At 35.9% G+C, this 19,664-nt stretch overlaps 1 protein-coding gene across 1 annotated transcript in view; it reads right to left on the bottom strand.

Annotated features, from left to right (window-relative positions):
• Positions 1-19,664, bottom strand: part of LOC150091132 (sodium/hydrogen exchanger 9-like) — a 412,040-nt gene that overhangs the window by 324,351 nt on the left and 68,025 nt on the right. Inside the window, 1 exon segment of the mRNA XM_090387366.1 lies at positions 13,498-13,574. Within this exon segment, the coding sequence (XP_090243492.1) occupies positions 13,498-13,574 (77 nt within the window).

Below are 19,664 nucleotides of genomic sequence, written 5' to 3'. Positions count from 1 at the left end.
TTCAATAAGTTTTTTTAACTGGCACTCTATTGCCAGTTTTGCATTCTACCTGCTCTACCTGCTAAGCAGCACTACATTCGCCAGAATGACAAAATGGTAACCAGGCCAGAGAAAGCATTCTGGGTGTTAGCATTTCATGCATCAATCTGTTGTTACAGGATTTCTTTTTTTCATCACTACCAACGACACTGCAGGAGCTAAAGGCATGGATCACAGAAGCCTTTAGTAAAATTGATTGTGAAATGAAGCACAGCGTGTGGCAGGAGATTGAATATTGCTATGATATCGTTCGAATTAATCATGATGCCCACATCGAACTCTACCAATGACTTTATGTACCTTCATAAAACTTATTGAATTGATATTTCAGCTGGTATGTGTTTCATGAGTGTAGCTTGAAGTAATTCTAAATAAAAAAATATCAAAATCGGAAACATCATTTACGGACACCGTGTACATGGGAGTTTATTAATCAAACAAAAACACATTGAGTGCATGATTACTACAAGAATGATTCTTAAGATTCACATAAAACAGGGGAGTTTATCAATCAAACAAAAACAAATTTAATGCACAATTCCTTGTATGCATCAAAGACCATCTGTGAACATCAACTGAAATTTACTGTAAGTGCAGCCAGTGTTTCTTCAAAGCTGAGCTGTTGTCTACAGCAGCTTTGATTTCACCTTTCAGTTCTTGAATGGTATGAATTACTTCTGTACACATTGTCCTTCAGGAATCCCCGCAGGAAATAATAACAGAGATTCAGAATTCGACAAGCATGGTGGCCAAGACCACCCAATCCCATGTAGTCCAGAATATTGATTAGAGATGACCTTAACATTAAAATATTTCTTAAGAAAATGAAGTGCACTCACTGTATACGGTCCTGCACCATTTCTTATGAAAAATGTTTCTTCCAAAGTTCACTCCTGTGCCATGAAGGGAACAAAGTGGTCTTGAAATAGTCTCAGGTAGCATTCTGCATTAACTGTGTTGGTGAGGGAGATTTATCTGGATATTTCAACTAATAAAATTGTGCAAAAACACCATTCATATTTTGGGATGAAGAAGCCTCCATAACTGTGTGGAAGTTCTCAGAGCCTGATACAGGCGTATTCTATTTACTGATAGTAACCATTAAGGTGGAAGTGCACTACATCAGCAAATAATATATGGTGAATAACCATTACATTGTTTTTAAATATTGTTGAATTAATCACAAAAACCAAATTGCCCTTCTTGGTCAAGGTAGGTCAGGGACTGTTGAATATGCATTTTGAAAAGTTTTATGTCTTGTTAAACAATACTTAAAAGTGGATGTTTGTTTTAAACCCCGATTTTGTGACAATCATTTTACATATCTCCTTCAGCTATGAATAAGCATTCCCTCTCCATGAGCAAAATTTTCAGGCATCCTCACAGACTACTTACTGCCAACAATGCACATCTTATTGCCTGTAAAAGAACAAGTCTGTTCAAATTTCATTTAACCTTGAAATTGATCTTTCTGACCATTTCTGCAACAAAATCTCACTTTTAACTCATTTCATGCTACACTGAAAGAAAACTGCAAGTTTGATGAAACCTTTTCATAGAAAATACATGCTACTCACAAGGGATGCCTCTGATGTCTGGCAGAGCTTTCGGTCTGGAAATATTTTTCTATGACATTCTATCAAAAGTAGCAACCAAATCATTTGGCAAACAACTGTCTACAACAGCACCAGTCAAAATCTCAATTGTACTTGCTTGATTTCTGCAATTTCTATATTTTGATTTGGCAGAGATCAGCACATTTTTTTTTTTCTAAAAATGAAACAATAAACATTTAAGGTAAAAATAAATAAATTCAGTTTTCCCAAACATAGCAAAAATTTAATATTATCATTAGCAGAGACACATGATGCAAGAAAGCAAACTTATATACAGCATGGGCCAAAAAAAAATTCCCATTTCACTGATCCATTAATTCCAAATGTTTGTCTAGTTCTGACTTGAATTTATTTAAGCAATCAACTTCCACAACAACAGATGGAAGTTTGTTCCAGCAATCAACTACCCACTGGCTAAAGGCAAACTTCCACACATCTATTCTACAACCGTCTTTCCTCAGTTTGAATCTATGCCCCCTCAGGTTTGTAATCTGAGCAAGAGGAAGAATCCCATCAGCATTGATGGGATTCTTCAATCCCATCAATGCTGATGGGATGACGTTTCTGTAGCCAGGTGGGCAGGAGCAGCAGTGCGTAGCACACGCTTCTTGATTAGACCGGGGTTCGAGCCCATGAGCCACCAAATATGGAGGATGCGGAAAGGTCAGGGAATGACCACCGCATATCCCCGGAGCAATATGGCCTTAGTTGCTAATGCTCCTAAAAACCAAATAGCAGCTTCAATCCCAACAGATGATGGGATTGAAGCTGCACTGAGCCTGCTCAATCCATTCAAGGCCTTATACACCTCAATCAGATCGCCTCGAAGGTGCCTAGTCTCCAGAAGCTGCAATTTGCAGAATATTCCTGATAGTCCTTATTTTAACTCATTTAAAAAATGAGTTAAGCTTAAACATGTTGAACAATGTGCATATTTTATGAATGCACACCTTTCACCACAAGCTTCTATCAATCTGCATATTAACAGCTGAATGTATACTGATTAACATTATCAAAATCAGTTATCTTCACTGATGTTGCATACTCTGTTTCTTCTTTAAATTTCATTAAATTATAGCATTTTTGCTTTATTATAAAAGAAAACAATCAGCCATCTCATCATCCTCTTTTCCACCATTTCTTTAATATCTGAAATGTTTTAACTTTTCTCCAAATTTTCAACATATATTCACAAGATTAATTGTTAATTTCATTGCTGAAAATAAACAAAAATAAATCAGAATTTTGTTCAATAAAATTTGAATTCCAAGAAAAATTATTAATTTGAAAAGGACAGATAGCAGCAGCATTTCAACTTCACTTGAATTGTATTTGTAACAATATCAAATAAATAAATAAAATAAAAATCAAACGAAACCAAATTAGCAACCCATAAGTGCCCAATGCCACAGAGCATAAAATAGCTTTAATTTATGATTTCTGAAAATAACAAAGAATCGCCTTTTAAAATAAGATAATTACCACAAAAAATATTCACAGTTCTTAAAACTGCTTCATTAACCAAAATAAACAAAAGAAAAAAAGTTTCCAAATGGCTTGGCAGCTAAACAACTTTTTTTTATAGAATAACTCATTAAAAAAAAAAAAAAAAAAAAAAAAAAAAACTTTCAGACCAAAATATCTGAAGGACATCAGAGGCACCCTTGTCAGTAGTCCACCTTGTATACACAATCTTCCTGCTAGGGTTCATCATAACTAGCATGAATATTTTCCCTTGGTGATTTTAATATGAAAGCATCCTTGGATTCAAGTGAGGTTTCTGTGAATTGGGGAAATACAAACCATAAAGGGGAGTGAAGTAAAATGCAAGTAAAAATGTCTGCAAGCCTGACTTCTATTCAAAGAAAATAATGGCACCAGTAATCAAAGAAGAAATGAAGAATCGTCATGACAGAAATGTAGTAATACAGAAATCACAGCACGTATTCACTACACCAATTTATATTACAATCTTCCGTCTTTTGTGTGGAACAGTATCAAAAGCTTTACTAAAATCAACACATATGATGTGAAAATTATTTTTTACATCTGGTCCCTTTTTTACTACTTTGTTATTACATTGTAATTGCCAATCAGAATGTCACACAAGTTCTTCCATTAGTGAATAAGGCATTAGGGGCAAGTTACTGCTATGGATAAAGGGATAATTGAGTGAAAAGTTATTAAAAGAAGGCAGAGAGTGGTTAGTAATGTACATTGCTCTCCTTCAAATAATCTTATTAGTAGAGACCCTCCGGTTTCAGTGCTGGACCCATTATTGTTTTCAATATTTATTAACGATATTGATGAAGACAGACCAAGTTTAATATCAAAGTCTGCAGATGATACGAAGATTGGCAGGGTGGTTAATGGCAGGAATCAAGGTGTATCACTTCAATAAGACCTACAAAAATTATGTGAATGGACTGAGAATTGGCAATTGAGGTTAAAGATTGAGGTTTAGTAATCCCAAAATAACATACAAATTACGTGGTGGCACATTCAGTGTAGCAGAGAAAGAAAAACACCTGGCAGTAATTACACAGTCCGACAAGAAGTTCTCTGAGCAATGTAGGCAGGGTGTTAGGACAGCTCATGGGTTCTGTCAGTGATATACACAATTTTTTTCCAAGTACAAGGAGGTGATTATCCTGTTGTATAAGACAATGGTTAGACCATATCTGGAGTATTGCACACAAAAAAAATCTTAAAAAGTCTTATTTAGGAAGAATGTGGATCTGTTAGAACAGGCACAGAGAAGAGTAAAGAGATTAGTCAGGAACACAAAAGGGTTCCCACAAAAAAAAAAAGACTTCAGTTCTGCAAATTGTGGCATCTGGAAACAAGGTACCTATGAGGAGCTTAATTGAAGTGTTTAAGTTCTTAAATGAATTGAGTAACTGAAAGGCAGATGACACATATAATGGAACATACATTTAAATTGAAAAAAGATGTTTAGAAAATTTGCTTTCAGCCAGAGAGTGATTGATTGCTGGAACAAACTTCCATCTGGTGTTGTAGAGGTGGATAGTTTGAATAATTCAAAGAAGAATTAGACAAATTATTAGAGGAGTTGAATGGATGAGGTGGGCGAGTTTTGTTTTTTCTGCTGATGCTGTATAAGTTGCTTCCTCACATCATCATTTGCCACTAATAATACTACTGCTAATATCCATAACTCCCACTAGCTTAAATAATCCAGTTATGCAGCTCCAGCTGGTAGAGGTGCAGATGTTTTTGCTATTATTAATGACCTTATACAACTTGTTCATTTATCCCTTCAGAAAATATGTCAGTGAATGATTCTTGTAGGGATGAAATCCTTTAAGCTGCATTCCATCTTAAACCCTTGTCTTTCATCCAAACCTTGGTTTTCCAATAATTATGCTAAGGCTGTTCAATGAACAGCCACTTGTTGTGATATGTATGAAAATCCAAACTCAATGTAATATGGTTAGGGAAGGATGTTACATGGTTTCTATCCATTTAAATTATAATATATCTAAATTACCACTTTTATACCATGTGGAGTTTTAATATATTTTATTTAGGTGTTAATTAAACTAATATACAATGAGTAACGTTCAGGTATCTTGCCGATACCCATCATCGGACTTGCTGTTGGGAGACAAAAATAACTTATATTTTACATTGAGCAGATCTTAATAACCAATCAACTAAGATGTATTTACATATGATCAATTCTAATTTACAAAAAATAGATGAAAAGTTCTAGTTTATAAGAACAAATTAGCAAATGAGCATATCTTTAATAATCATATTTATGATTATTAAAGGAACAATTCTATGTTACAATGAGCTATTTTTTGTTGCAATTATGGTTAACCTATTTTTAATTAAATAAACAAACTTCTTACCTGCTGACCAAAACCTCCTGCGGGATGCTCAGACCTAAATGGGCAAGAGGCTCAGTCAGCAATACATTTTTATAGGTAAGGTACTCATATAGTTAGCCAATAAAAATAGAGCTGGTTGCCTATACTGAATCCAGGGTGCTTGTGCTGACCTTTGTTCTTTTGCTCTGGTTCCGGGTTGCAGTGTAGAGGATACCTGTGTTGACCTTTGCTTATCAAGTGAGTAGGCTGTTTCTGGGATCTGGAAGAGGGTGTACACTGTGTGCTCCTCTGGTTGATTCGTTTCTTTTTCTTTCCTGGGTGGGACCTTATTTCTTCACTTATTTTTTCTTTAAAGAGACTGGAGGTTGAAAACAACCCACTGTTTTCTATTGATTGCTGAGGATCAAAATAATTTGATAAGAAAGGCTTCTTTAAATTTTCTTCTGTTATACTGTCTATCTGTGGAAAGGATGCTTGTGTTATGGAAATTCCAGGTGTCAACACATTGGAAGGCATGGAGAGCTGTATCAGACTTGAATTCTACCATATTCTACATCTTTTTTGTGCTCTTTTATTCTACACTGTAGGCATCTGTATGATTCCCCTATATATACTACTACATCCACACTCTATCTTATATATAGGATCTCTAGGATTATCTGGGTAGTTAGGCTGTAGCTTTATGATCTGTCTGATGAAGGTTGAACTTTTGTAAAAGGTGAAGATCCCGAATTCCTTGGCTATTTTAGAGCTGATTGAAGGTACATACAGTATACATATGGAGGTGCTTCTTCTGTTGATGCTAGGTTGTGATTGTTTAATGGCCTTGGAGGTGTCTATGATGGCTTTATTGATGGCATGGATCAGGTATCCGTTCTTTAAGGCAACACTGGTTATTGTATTTAGTTCCAGTTGTATATTATCTTCATTGCAAATACTGTATCTCCAGATATTGATTCAACTCAATTTTTAAAATACTAAGTACAGTCAGTCTTCGTATAACACGTGTTTACACTACACGAATTCAATCACACACGATTTATAAATAGGGGAACAATGTCGCATATAACACGAACATAATTTGCTTATGCACGATTTGCCTTTGTGTTTACAAGAAATGGCAGTCAGAATGTGGCGGAATCACCCCAACTGAACACAACACAATAGGAATGAAGAGAAGATTCTGAAAATTTATTTGTTTTTATGATTTTGTGGAAGGGGAAACACATTTCACATAATAATGTAAAAACCCAAAGAATTCCAGCTATTGGTATCGCAAATGAAATCAGATTGACTTTTACTACCCGTTTATAACAGACTCCACTAGTAGGAACCCCCAATAAACCAGAAACTGCAAATTGTTTTTATTGTTTTATGGTAGTGAACTCCAGAAATGATGCTTTAGTAAAATGCATGTAATATGTGAGAATAGTGTGTTTCCGCCTTTACTGCATTGTTTATTCAGTTTCTACATGGGCCCTGCGTTGTTTATTCAGTTGCTACTTGTTCGCTGTGTGTTTATGTATATCAAACTTGCCTCCTCATTTTTATTCTTTTTATACTTATGCTCTATTCTCAAAAAAAAATTAGTAAAATACTTGGAAAAAACAGTGTGAAAAGGAAGCGTTCTGGTGAAAATACTTCAGAGAGAAAAAGAAAAAGAAAAGCAATATTGATAGAAGAAAAATATGAAATTGTGAAACGCTTTCAGTGAAATGAAAGAACATGCGATATTGTGTATGCTACAGGCCTAAATGAGGGAATGCTGAGAACAATTAGAAAGAATGCAGAAAAAATAAAAGCAACTTTCATAGCAGGAATAACATAAAGTGTAACAAAATCAATTAGATCAAGACACAAAGAATTGGAAGAGATGAAACTTCTTTTATCTGTTTGGATAGAAGATCAAACAAAGAAGAGATCAGGAACAAGTTTGCTTACGTAAAAGCAAAGGCACTGGCAATATTTGAAGACCTCAGAAATAAAGCTGAACCCCCTCAAGAAGTGCCTCCCTTTACTGCCAGTAGTGGCTGGTTCATAAATGTGAAATTATCAGGTGAAGCTGCGAGTGCAGATGAAGCAGCAGCAGCAAAGGCATTTCCACTGATACTGAAAAAACTAATTGAAAAAGAGGGCTATACACTGGACCAAACTTTCAACTTTGATGAAACCAGATTGTATTGGAAAAAAATGCCATCACGATCATATATCTCAAGAGAGGAAGCACAAGCTCCAGGCTTCAAGACTGCTAAGGATAGATTGACCGTTATATTAGGAGCAAATGCAAGTGGCGACTTGAAACTGAAGCCTGTTGTTGTTTATCATGCAGCCAATCCACAAGTGTTAAAAGGGATCGTAAGGACTGCCCTGGGTGTTTACTTTAGGAACAGCAGAAGAGGGATGACAAGGCAAATCTTCACTGACCTTCTACTAGATGTGTTTGAGGATGTGTTTCGAAGCTACTGTAAAAAGAAAAATTTGGATTTTAAGATTTTAATTATTTTGGACAATGCACCAAAAATCCACCAAGGAGTAATTGCTGCTTTTAAGCAGTATCACACAAGATGCTGATAGCAGAAACAGAGGGCAAAAATGCACCAACAGTTAAAGACTTCTGGAAGCGATTCAACATAAAGAATGCAATTTACATAATTGTGGAGGCTTGGAACGAAGTGACAAAAAAATGCTTACATGGTGTTTGGCAGCCTCTTTTACCAGATTTTATTTGTGATTTTAAAGACTTTGATCCTGTAAATGAGCTTCCTAAATTAAAAACACATTGTGTTGCCCTTGCAAAGCAGGTTGGCATTGCTTCAGTCTCATGAAGAAGAACTTTCAACTGAAGAACTGCAACAACTTGTTGCTGGAGGGCAGGTGGAAGATGAGGAAGACTACGAAGTTGAATGCCTGAACGCCACCATAAAACATCTTTCTACTTCAGAGTTATCTTCAGTTTTAAATTCATTTGAGAAAAGTATGCAATAGCTAGAAGATAACAATTATAATGCAGAAAGAAGCAGAAGAGCACTTCATACAATTCAATTTGCTCTGGAGCCATATAAGCAGCTGCTTTGTGTATGCTACAGGCCTAAATGAGGGAATGCTGAGAACAATTAGAAAGAATGCAGAAAAAATAAAAGCAACTTTCATAGCAGGAATAACATAAAGTGTAACAAAATCAATTAGATCAAGACACAAAGAATTGGAAGAGATGAAACAACAGAAACTAGATGTCTTTTTTATGAAAACACCCAAAAAAGAGACAGAAAATGAGCAACAGCCCTGTTTCTGGCGTGACCACATTACGTCCAAATTCCTCATCGACATCTCCTCCACCTGCCAGTTCCGATAATAATGACAACCTGGCGCCACTTTCCCCATAATTCCGCAACTTTCTCAAGCCCTTTCCCTCAAGCTGTCTTAATTTATTTTTAAGGTAAGAATCTAAATTTAAATGATTAAATTATTAATTTTACATTTTTCAACTGTGTAAGTGTTTTATGACGATTATTTATTGTGTTTGGTAATGTGGTTAAAACTGTGTGTCCAATCTTGGGTGGTCGGCACCTAACCCTATTTTTCCCATAGGGCCTGTTGTTTATATTGCACGAGGGTTTCTAGGAACACAACTATTGTGTTATACGAGGACTGGCTGTACAGGAAACTAGATTCCTGTCAAATGATAAAGATTTCTGGTCTCTGACCAAAGTTACTGGCTGTAACTTCTGTCCATCTATACTTCTTCCTCTATTGCATCGTGATGTTCCATTCTCATTGCATCCTCAATTAAAGCTGACTTAGGTTAGGTTAGCCTAACCTAACCATCTTGTTTTTTCTCTAACACTTGCATTGGGTATCTTGGTTAATCTCCTCCTATTAAATCAAATAAAATTTATTCAATACCTACCGCAGATCTTACAGATGAACATCACAAGAATCCTGAACAATTCTGATACAAGCAATAAGAGGTTGATGCCAAGAGATCTTCAGAGCCTCATGGAATTTCTCAAGTTGATCTTAAACCTGTTCCCCAGAACTTACTCCTATTTGTGCTGCCTTCTTTTTATATTCTCTTATTCCACTGTTTTCCTTCTGCAAGAAAATTTACTCATATCCAGTCAATTCCTAAAATGGATGACAAAGCCCTCCTTTCCAATTATCATCCCATTGTATTTACTTCAAATCTTTCCAAAAGTAATGGACAAATCCATCAACTGTCAGCTCATCTTGTACCATTCTTGAAAAACCTTCCCTTTGATTTTGAAACTTATGTGAAAATCAAGTAATTGCACCTGACATTTCTACAGCTTTTGATCTTGTTTGGTATAACAGTCTTATAAACAATCTTCAATCTGTTTATATCATTTACCATGTTTTTTTCAATTGAGTAACAAGTTCATTCAAATTCTCTCTCTCTCAACTTCAACTGACTGGGAATCCTGTCCATGGTTTTTTGGATAACATACTATACCACATCTCTGTTCAAGAAACCACTGTGAATATTCTAGTACCACATTCCAATTTTAGATTGTTGGTATACTACATACCATATTTTGGTTTGAAAAACCATTTGTGGATATTTTAGAAGTTGTAGTGGTTTCTGCTCTGTAAAAATCACTACAACTTTGTAGGATATCCAAAAGCAATTCCCTAAATGCTGGCCTCCAGATAATTCTCCAATGGAGCAATACTTTAATCCTTCTAAAATTCAGTCCTGTCTTAATTAGTCACAAAAAATTAGTCTGCTGCTCCATTGCTCATCTTCAAAAACTCAGATTCCTAGGCAAGATCACATATCATTATTGGGGATAATCCTGAATTTTAACCTTCCTTGGTATATCACAAATATTGCTTCCCCTGCTTCTAAATAGGTTTACTCTTTCACTCACAACATTACTTTTTTTCTAAACAGCCGTTGACTCTATAACAAACTATAAAGTAATCATAAAATAACTGCATGCAAAAAATTATTTCAACATCACTTATTATTTTGATACAGCTTTTGATTCTGTGTCTCTTCTGCTATACAAACTGAAACAATGTGGTATTGGGACAAGTCACTGCTATAGATAAAAGGATGGCTGACTGTAATGGGACATATTACTGATCACTACTGCTCTTCATGAATTAATGTTATGAGTAGGCCCCTAAGGATTCAGTGCTGAGCCCTTACTATTTTTAATATTTATTAACGTTATCGATGTAAGCATATCAAGTGCACTTTTCTCTCTCTCTCTCTCTCTCTCTCTCTCTCTCTCTCTCTCTTTTCAAATCATGTCTAAGTGTGCTGATTATACAAATATAGGCAGGGTGATCAATGACAGCATTTGGGAAGCAATAATACCAGAATTGAGTCGTACCAAACTCAAGGTAGCAGAAAATGAGGAGAGATATGGACTAATAAGTCTTTTTCATTTTCAATTACCAATGTGTAATTGTACAGTCCAACATAAAGCTCTCTGAGAAATGAGTCAAGCTGCTAGGGCAACTCATTGGGTTCTACAAATGGTACAGTAATATTCACAAGAAACTTCAGTAATCAATAAGTTATATTACATTATTTTCATATAACTCTCATTAAAGCAGATAGGGGAGCAAAATGATAAGCATTCTTTTTTCTGCTAAGTTAATGATAGCTCCATTCAAACACTTGCTGTTTTCCTTCTGGTTATTTTATTTTATTTTTTTTTTCAGATGAAGTTTCTATGGGCAGGCTATCTTGAGCTCTTTTATAGTGGATTCTAATGATACCTCATGAGATATACTCATAGCAGTAAAGGAAAGTTCCCAGATAATATACTAAACTTGGTAAAATCCAATAATGTAATATTGCTACATACTACTGCAACTTTTGGTTCCTTTCCATCAGTGCTCATTGAGTTACCATCGTTATGCCTACTTGTACATTTTGCAGGTCAGAATTTTGTTTTCCACTGTTAATGACACTTTAAGATCAAAGGAAGTTATTTATAGCTTGCTGGGCAATTTTCATTGAAAAAGGGGAAAAAAATCATTTTTGAGTGAAAAATACTGAATTTATTAAGTTGGATATACCCCCCCCCCCACCAACTCCACAGACACTTGCTGAAGTTTGCTGCCATGACAATGTAGATCATGCCATGGGAAAGCATGATTCACTTTTGAAGGAAAACAGCTCCATTTAGGATTACAAGTTTTATGGACTGCTTGGTAATTTTACAGAAGGGAGGGACAGGAGGATACCTTACAGAGTGGAACAGAACTTTAAAAGCTATATATCCTCTTATCATGTTGGTAAGAAGAAACTGCCACAGTAACAACTTCATAGCACCCACTGAAAAAACATGCCTGACTTTTTGAACATAAAGCAACTCTAGAGGAAATTATAGTAAGGTATATAACTCCTGGAAATTTTTTTAACACTGGTCTGAAGGGATATGTTACATATATGCTGTCATTATCGCTTTGTCATTACTAATGAGAGCAGTCATGCAATGGGTGTCGGAAGGCTGCAAAAATGTGCTTTCTAAGATGAATGCATAAAATGCTGTCATAACACATGTAGAAAGAAAATGAGCTAACACAGCCATGATATGTGCAATGAGTCCCCAACTACTACCAGGGATCATACAAGAAGCAGCTAACGTGTGCAGTGGGAGAAAAAGATCTGATAATAGTTTGTTTCTGTTATTTACATGTTTACAGAATGCATTAATATCTTCAGAAAATAAAAAGAAATGTAGCTGATCAAATAAGCACACCAGCAAATAAATTTACATTAAAAAATGAATGTCAGTTATGAATAAATAGGCAGGTGGGTATAGAAAAAAAAAAAAAAAAAACCAACTTTCCCAATGCAAACAGAGATGCCAAAATCACATTTTCAGAATTTTACCCACTGGTTGTATGAAACCCTGCATAAATTTAATTTTATTAAATGTTAAACACTGGTTGTATGAAACCATTCCTGAAGTCTATGTAGAGAGACCTAGATAGACTTCAGGAATGGTCAGAAAAATGGCAATTATGCTTTACTCCAACAAAGTGTAAGGTATTACACCTCGGAAACAGTAATCCCAAAATAACTTATTCACTTGGTGGAGTTCAACTAAATCCAGTACTGAAGGAAAGGGACTTGGGTGTTACGGATACGGTCAGACATGAAATTCTCTGAGCATTGTAAACAGGTTGCAAGGAAGGCCCATGGTGTCCGATCGATGATCTATCAAACTTTTGCAAGTAGAGATAGGGACGTGATAATCCCATTATATAAGGCTTTTGTTAGACCACACTTGGAATACTGTGTTCAAGTATGGAGACCGCACCTAAAGAAAGACATCGAGCTTCTTGAAAGGATGCAAAGATGGGTAACTCGCCTGGTGAGATTGGCAAAAGGGCGTCCTTATGAAGAAAGACTTTGAATATGTGGGTTGCAGAGTTTGGAAACTAGACAGCTCACAGGAGATTTGATTGAGGTGTTTAAGGCTCTCAGAGGCATCAGTAAAATGAATGAGGATGAAATTTTCAAGATTATAAATGATGCTAGAACTAGGGGACATAAATTCAAGTTACAGGGTGGGAGATGTTTAGATTGGACTGCGGGAAGTTTTATTTTAGCCAGTGAGGTATAAATTACTGGAATAAATTGCTTACATGAGTGGTGAAGGCTGACAGTTTGGGGAAATTCAAAGGACATCTGGATAGTACCTTCGAGTGAGGGAAACACATAGGTTTAATTTCCTTTTCTTTTATTAATTATTAGTTTTTTTTTTTTTTTTTTATATCATTGTTTTATTCAGGTTTTTTTTTTTTTTTTTTTTTTTTTGGCTGGTGCAGCATAAGCCAATAGGCTTTCTTGCACCATGCAGCCATTACTAATACTAATAAATTATTAAAATATTATCAAAAAATGTATCTAGTTCATATCCTGAATAAACTGAAAACTTTCATTCCTTTTTTTTTTTTTTTTTTTTTTACAAAAATAAGAAACAGAATATACAACTTACCCTGTTACAAAGCAAGAAATGGTAGTTCCTAAAAATGCAAATGTCATGATTGTCCCAAGATTTCTGAAGAAATGTTTCTGGCAAAGAATAAAAGCCATAGGTGAATTACACTTGAATACTTTCAATTAATTAGCATACAAAATTGTTATCATATCATAATAAATTCATGATCAATTTCAGTCCTTTATATTTTGCAAAAATATTATAACTAAATTTAACTGTTGCCCATTTCAGTTCTTCCATATAGTACAAAACCTGTTCTAATACTCTTTTCTCATTAATGGTAAAAGGGATGTATTTTGAACAACAAAATACATCCCTTTTACCAGGTTTTTTTTTTTTTTTTTGTCCCTTCATTCCTGTTGAGATGACCACCTGGAGAAACTTATAATTCATAAACATAAAAATTGAGTAGGTTTGTAAAGAATATTATGCAGAACCATAATATAGGAATTGAAGTTTATCAAATTGTTGAAGTTAAACATAAAAAAGGCACACAGAGTGGATGGGATCTATTCAATTATTATTAAGAAAGGCAGCAAAGGAAGTAAGCAAACCCTCAGGCATAATTATGAGAGCATCCTTGGATTCAGTGGAGGTCCCCACAGACTGAAGTGCAAATGTATCTCCAATTCACAAAGGGGAGATCAAAGGGTGACACAAATAATTACAAACCTGTTAGTTTAACTTATGATCCAGGGAAAGCATAATGGAGTTGCTGGTTAAAGAAGCAATGCAGGATCATCTAGACAAGACTGCAGCTATAGTTCAGACACAGCATGGGTTTGTTAAGGGGAAATCTTGGCTGACCAATCTCATTTGCCAGCCAAGATTTCCCCTTAACACTGCTGCTCTTTGTGGGGTAATGTTATTAGTGGAGTTCCCCGGGGAGTCCATGTTGGACCCCCCCTGCTGTTTTCTATATTTATCAATGATATTGATGAAGGTATATATCAGGCTTAATGTCCAAGTTTGCAGACAATACAAAGGTTGGTATTATTGTTCAGGATGATACACTAATGCAACAGGATCAAGAACAGTTGAGCAGATGGGCTGAGAGAGGGCAACTGAAGTTTAACATTGACAAATGCAAAGTATTGCATAGGGATAGCAGTAACCTCAGCGTAATGTACCAACTGTGCAGTACTACACTCAGTGTAGCGAAGAAGGAAAAAGACTTGGCGATAATTGTGCAGTCAGATATCAACTTTTCTGAGCAGTGCAAAGAGGTGCACGAATAGCTCATGGGGTATTGTCAATAATATATAGGAATTTTGGTAGCAGGGATAAGGGGGTGATTATCCCCTTGAATAAAGCAATGGCCAGGGCACACCTTGAGTAGTGCATACAAGAGTGGAGGCCTCAATTTAGGAAAGATGTAGAGCTACTAGAACGAGTACAGAGAAGGGCAATGAGATTAATGAGTGGAACAAAGGGTTGCCGTTACCAAGAAAGGCTTAAGTTCTACAAAATGCAGTATCCTGAGACCAGGCACTTGTGCCGTGGATTGAGCAAGCTCAATGCTGATGGGATTCTTCCTCCTGCTCGGATTTCGCACCTGAGAGGGCACAAATTCAAATTGAGAAAAGACAGTTGTAGAATTCATGTGCAGAAATTTGCCTTTCGCCAGCAGTGGTTGATTGCTGTAACAAACTTCCATCTGTCATCATAGAAGTTGACAGCTTCAAGGCTGAACTAGACAAAAACTTTTAGAGTGAAATGGGAAGTGATTAATTTTTTTTTTTTTTTTTTTTTTTTGGCTGATGCTATATAAGCTTGCTTTTTTACATCATATTCCTCTACTAATACTAATCCTAAAAGGCTACTTTACAAATTGGAGCAGTATAGCATTAAGGGAAAGTTGCTGCTTTTGATAAAAGGATGGTTGAGTGGGAGAAGACTGAGAGTGGTAATCAATGGACACTGCTCTTCGTGGACTAATGTTATTAGTGGAGTCTCCCAGCGTTCAGCATTGGGACAATTTTTGTTTTCAATATTTATCAATGATATTCACATTGATAAATGTGAATGTCCACGTTTGCAGATGATACAAAACTTGGCAGTGTTGTTAATGACTGCAACAATATCCGGAAAAGTAGGGCAGATGGGCTGAGAGGTGGCAACTGAAGTTTAACATTGACAAATGCAAAGTACTGCATATGGGTAGCAGTAACCCTAGAGTAATGTACCAACTGTGCGGTACTACTCTCAGTGTAGTGTTCAATGAAAAAGACCTGGAGGTAATTATGCCGTCAGATATGAAGTGTTCAGAAGAGTGCAGACAAGCTGCCAGGGAGTCTTCTCAATGATATAAAGGAACTCTGCTAGCAGGGATAAGGAGATTATTATTCCTTTGTATAAGGCAATGATCTGGCCACACCTTGAGGAAGAATGTAGAGCTGCTGGAATGAGTACAGAGAAGGGCAACGAGATTTGTGATTGGAACAAAGGGGTGCTCTTACCAAGAAAGGCTTAAGTTCTACAAACTGCAATGTCTGGACTCAAGGCACTTGCGAGGTGAAATGATTGAGGTGTACACGGTTTTGCATGATTTGAGCAAGCTAAATGCTGATGGGATTATTCCACTTGCTCAGATTATGAGGGGGCATAAATTCAAATTGAGGAAAGAGTTGCAGAATAGATGTATAGAAATTTACCTTTAGGCAGTGAGTGGTAGCTTAAATTTTTTATCATATGATCTGAGCAATACACAAAGGAACCAGTTTTTTCCTGCTTCCTTTGTGTATCGTGGCAGTGAGGTCCAACTGGACAGTGCGGCACCATCGTAATATCCAAGCCCGAGGCGGGATTCGAACCAGCGACCTTTGGGTTGCCAGGCAGGCACTTTACCCACCCGGTCAGTGGTAGCTTAAATAAATTCAAGGAAGAACTGGACAAACTTTCGGGGCAAATGGATAAGAGAATAGGAAGGTTTTTTTTATGTTAAAAACATTTTTTACTGGAGTTATTTGGAAAAATGTGTTCCGTTACCTAGAAATAGTCACAAAACCCAATGTGCATGCGTTGTACTTGTTGTGTGCAGTGACGCAACAAGTACAATGCATGTGTCCAAGAAAACTCAATTGTACGCAACAAGTGCAGTAACACAACAAGTTCAATTGAGCAGTGACGCACTACGTTATACCATTATATCAGCATAACGATTAATACGCAAGTGATGCCAAAATCTACAGCCCAGTGTTCGGAGAAATATAGTGAAAGAACGAAAGGGAAGTTGGACAGAAATGTGAATCCAGATGAAATTCTGCATCCAAAAAAACTCAAGCTGAAATAATGAAGGAATATCGTGAATGAAAGAAATGGAAATTAGAAATTCAACCACAGAGTTCTACTATGCCTGGTACTTATCAGAAATCTAAAATTGCAGCAGAACGAGTGAAGGAATATCATACACGACAAAAAGCGAAATTATAAATGGCTAATAATGAGATTCCTGATTACATCCCTTTAGTGTCTACACGAGGTGACAGTGAGTTTGAAAAACTAGTGTACAAAATCCCATTTGGATTTAGTTGTAATGTTTGTGATAGTTTATGGTTTCAATTAGATTTGAAACCATTCCCAACAACTTCATATGAATTACTTCAAAATGAATTGCATTTGCAAGAAGTGAGTACTTTCATGACATGTAATACCCATCATACTTCATTAAAAGAGGGACGGATACCAACTATGGCCATGTCAAATGGATTTATATATCCAACATATCCTACTCATTTGCCTCCACTGGATGTTGTAACTGAGCGTTTGATATCACCACGATTACCCTTTATGCAAATTTCTAAGTTCATTTACGCTATGAACTTGGACAATATGGGATCATTCGACAAGTAATAAATGTACCAGTTAATGTAAATACGATGATTCATCAATTACCTAGAGAATTAGATGACGATTATACCATTAATGTACATATAAAACAAAGACTCATACATAAATCATCATATCTACAAGGATGTGTGCAGAAGAAAATATGAAAATATAGTTACGGTATTTGATAAATTCACGTTTGTATAAATACTACGGCATAAAAGTGACTGACAATATCTTGGGGACAAATGATGATAGTGAACAGGAACATTCAGATGAAATTGGGAAACCTTTCAACAATGATGAACTATTGACAATTCAACAACAAACATTATTATGGTCTGAAGATAAATATTTATGTATAGCACTGGATCAGAAATCATCTCCAACAAATTCATATTTGATATACATGCAGAAGAAATTTCTTTTTCAGCTATATGTTTGGGGCATGCACGAAAATTTAAAAATGGATTGAAAATTACTCACTTTATAATGGCATCAAGTGAAATTCATAGATGTGTTCGTTGTGGAGTACCTCCCCAACATTTGCTATACATGGCAATGAAAATTATGCGAATGTGTACCACAGAAAATTTCCAAATTGCATTTAAATCTACAAATGCTTTAGTTGCAGATGAAACCCATGAAGTGGTTGCACAAGATTTATACCACGGATATCATTCTGAAGAACAATTAGCAAGTATGAGAAATAAAATTCGTAAAACATCACTGACAAACTGCAGGACTTTCATACATTCAACCATTATTGAAAGGAAAACCTTACACGATTACAGGTAGTTTCCAATTTTACAAGTTAATTTGTTCCTAGCTTGCGCTCGTAAAGCAAAAACTCATAAAGTATTAAATGTAAAGTATTAAACTCGTAAAGTATTAAATGTTTAACATTTGTTTTTTTGCAATTAATGTTCATATTTTCGATTTTGTTGATACTTGATAAAAAAAAAAAAAAAAAAAACTCTGAAATCCGGGAACTCGTAAAGCAAGAACTGCCTGTACTACAAATATAGATGTGGTTGATGGATTGGTAAACGGGGTAATCGGTACTTTAGTGTATTTTGAATTTGAGGGTGCTTAATGATTTTGTAAAAACTGAGAGCAAAGTGGAGGAGAAATTGTTGAAGTTAAACATAAAAAAGGCACCTGGGGTGGATGGGATCTATCCAGTTATATTAAAGGAGGTGGCAAAGGAAGTAAGCAAACCCTTAGCCATAATTATGAGAGCATCCTTGGACTCAAGGGATACATTTGCACATTTGCAAATGTATCCCCAATTCACAAAGGGGTATCGAAGGGTGACAGGTAATTACAGACCAGTTAGTTTAACTTCTGTTCTGGTTAAAATAATGGAGTCACTGGTTAAAGATGCATTGCAGGATCATCTAGACAAGACTGCAGCAATAATTCAGACACAGCATGGGTTTGTTAAGGGACAGTCTTGTCTGACAAATTTGATTGGTTATTATGATGTGGTGACAAAGCAACTGAATGTAAAAATAATTTTGATATCATATACTTGGACTTCAGGAAAGCTTTTGACACTGTTGCGCATGGAAGACTACTGTACAAATTGGAGCAGAATGGTATTAAGGGTAAATTGCTACAATGGATAAAAGGATGGTTGAGTGGGAGAAGACAAAGAGTGGTAATCAATGGGTGCTGCTCTTCATGGACTAATGTTATTAGTGGAGTCCCACAGGGTTCGGTGTTGGGTCCACTGTTGTTTTGTATATTTATCGATGATATTGATGAAGGTATATCAGGCTTAGTGTCGAAGTTTGCAGATGATACAAAGGTTGGCAGGGTCTTTAATGACAGTAATGACAGTAATGGCTAGATCCTGCAACAGGATCTAGATAATTTGGGCAGATGGGCTAAGAAGTGGCAACTGAAGTGTAACCTTGACAAATGCAAAGTACTGTATATGGGAAGAAGAAACGTACCAACTGTGTGGTACTACACTTGGAGGTGGTAGAAAATGAAAAAGGACCTGGAAGTAATTGCGCAGTCAGATATAAAGTTTTCTGAGCAATGCAGACAAGCTGTTGTTGTTGTTTGTTAGATTTATTGGTGCATCAGCAACTTAGGCTATAATGCACTAATTACTGTCTGATATTTCCTTCGTTTTTCTTACAGGAGATAGCAGTTCAGATAAGGTGATATTTATTAATAAATTTTAGAAAAAGAAAGTCATCTATGTTCTCTCGACCTCCTAGGACACACTGCAACATATTATGAAAATTAGAGGAAAAAGCTGTTTTCCGTTCTTTTTGATATTGCGGGCATTCTATGATGATATGCTTTACTGTTAGTGGGCA

Source organism: Mastigoproctus giganteus, chromosome 1, assembly GCF_048544385.1.
Source record: "Mastigoproctus giganteus isolate SK-2022 chromosome 1, ASM4854438v1, whole genome shotgun sequence".
In the NCBI taxonomy this organism is placed as follows: domain Eukaryota; kingdom Metazoa; phylum Arthropoda; class Arachnida; order Uropygi; family Thelyphonidae; genus Mastigoproctus; species Mastigoproctus giganteus.
The sequence above is the reverse complement of the archived record's forward strand: the minus strand, read 5'-3'. Positions and strand labels throughout refer to the sequence as shown.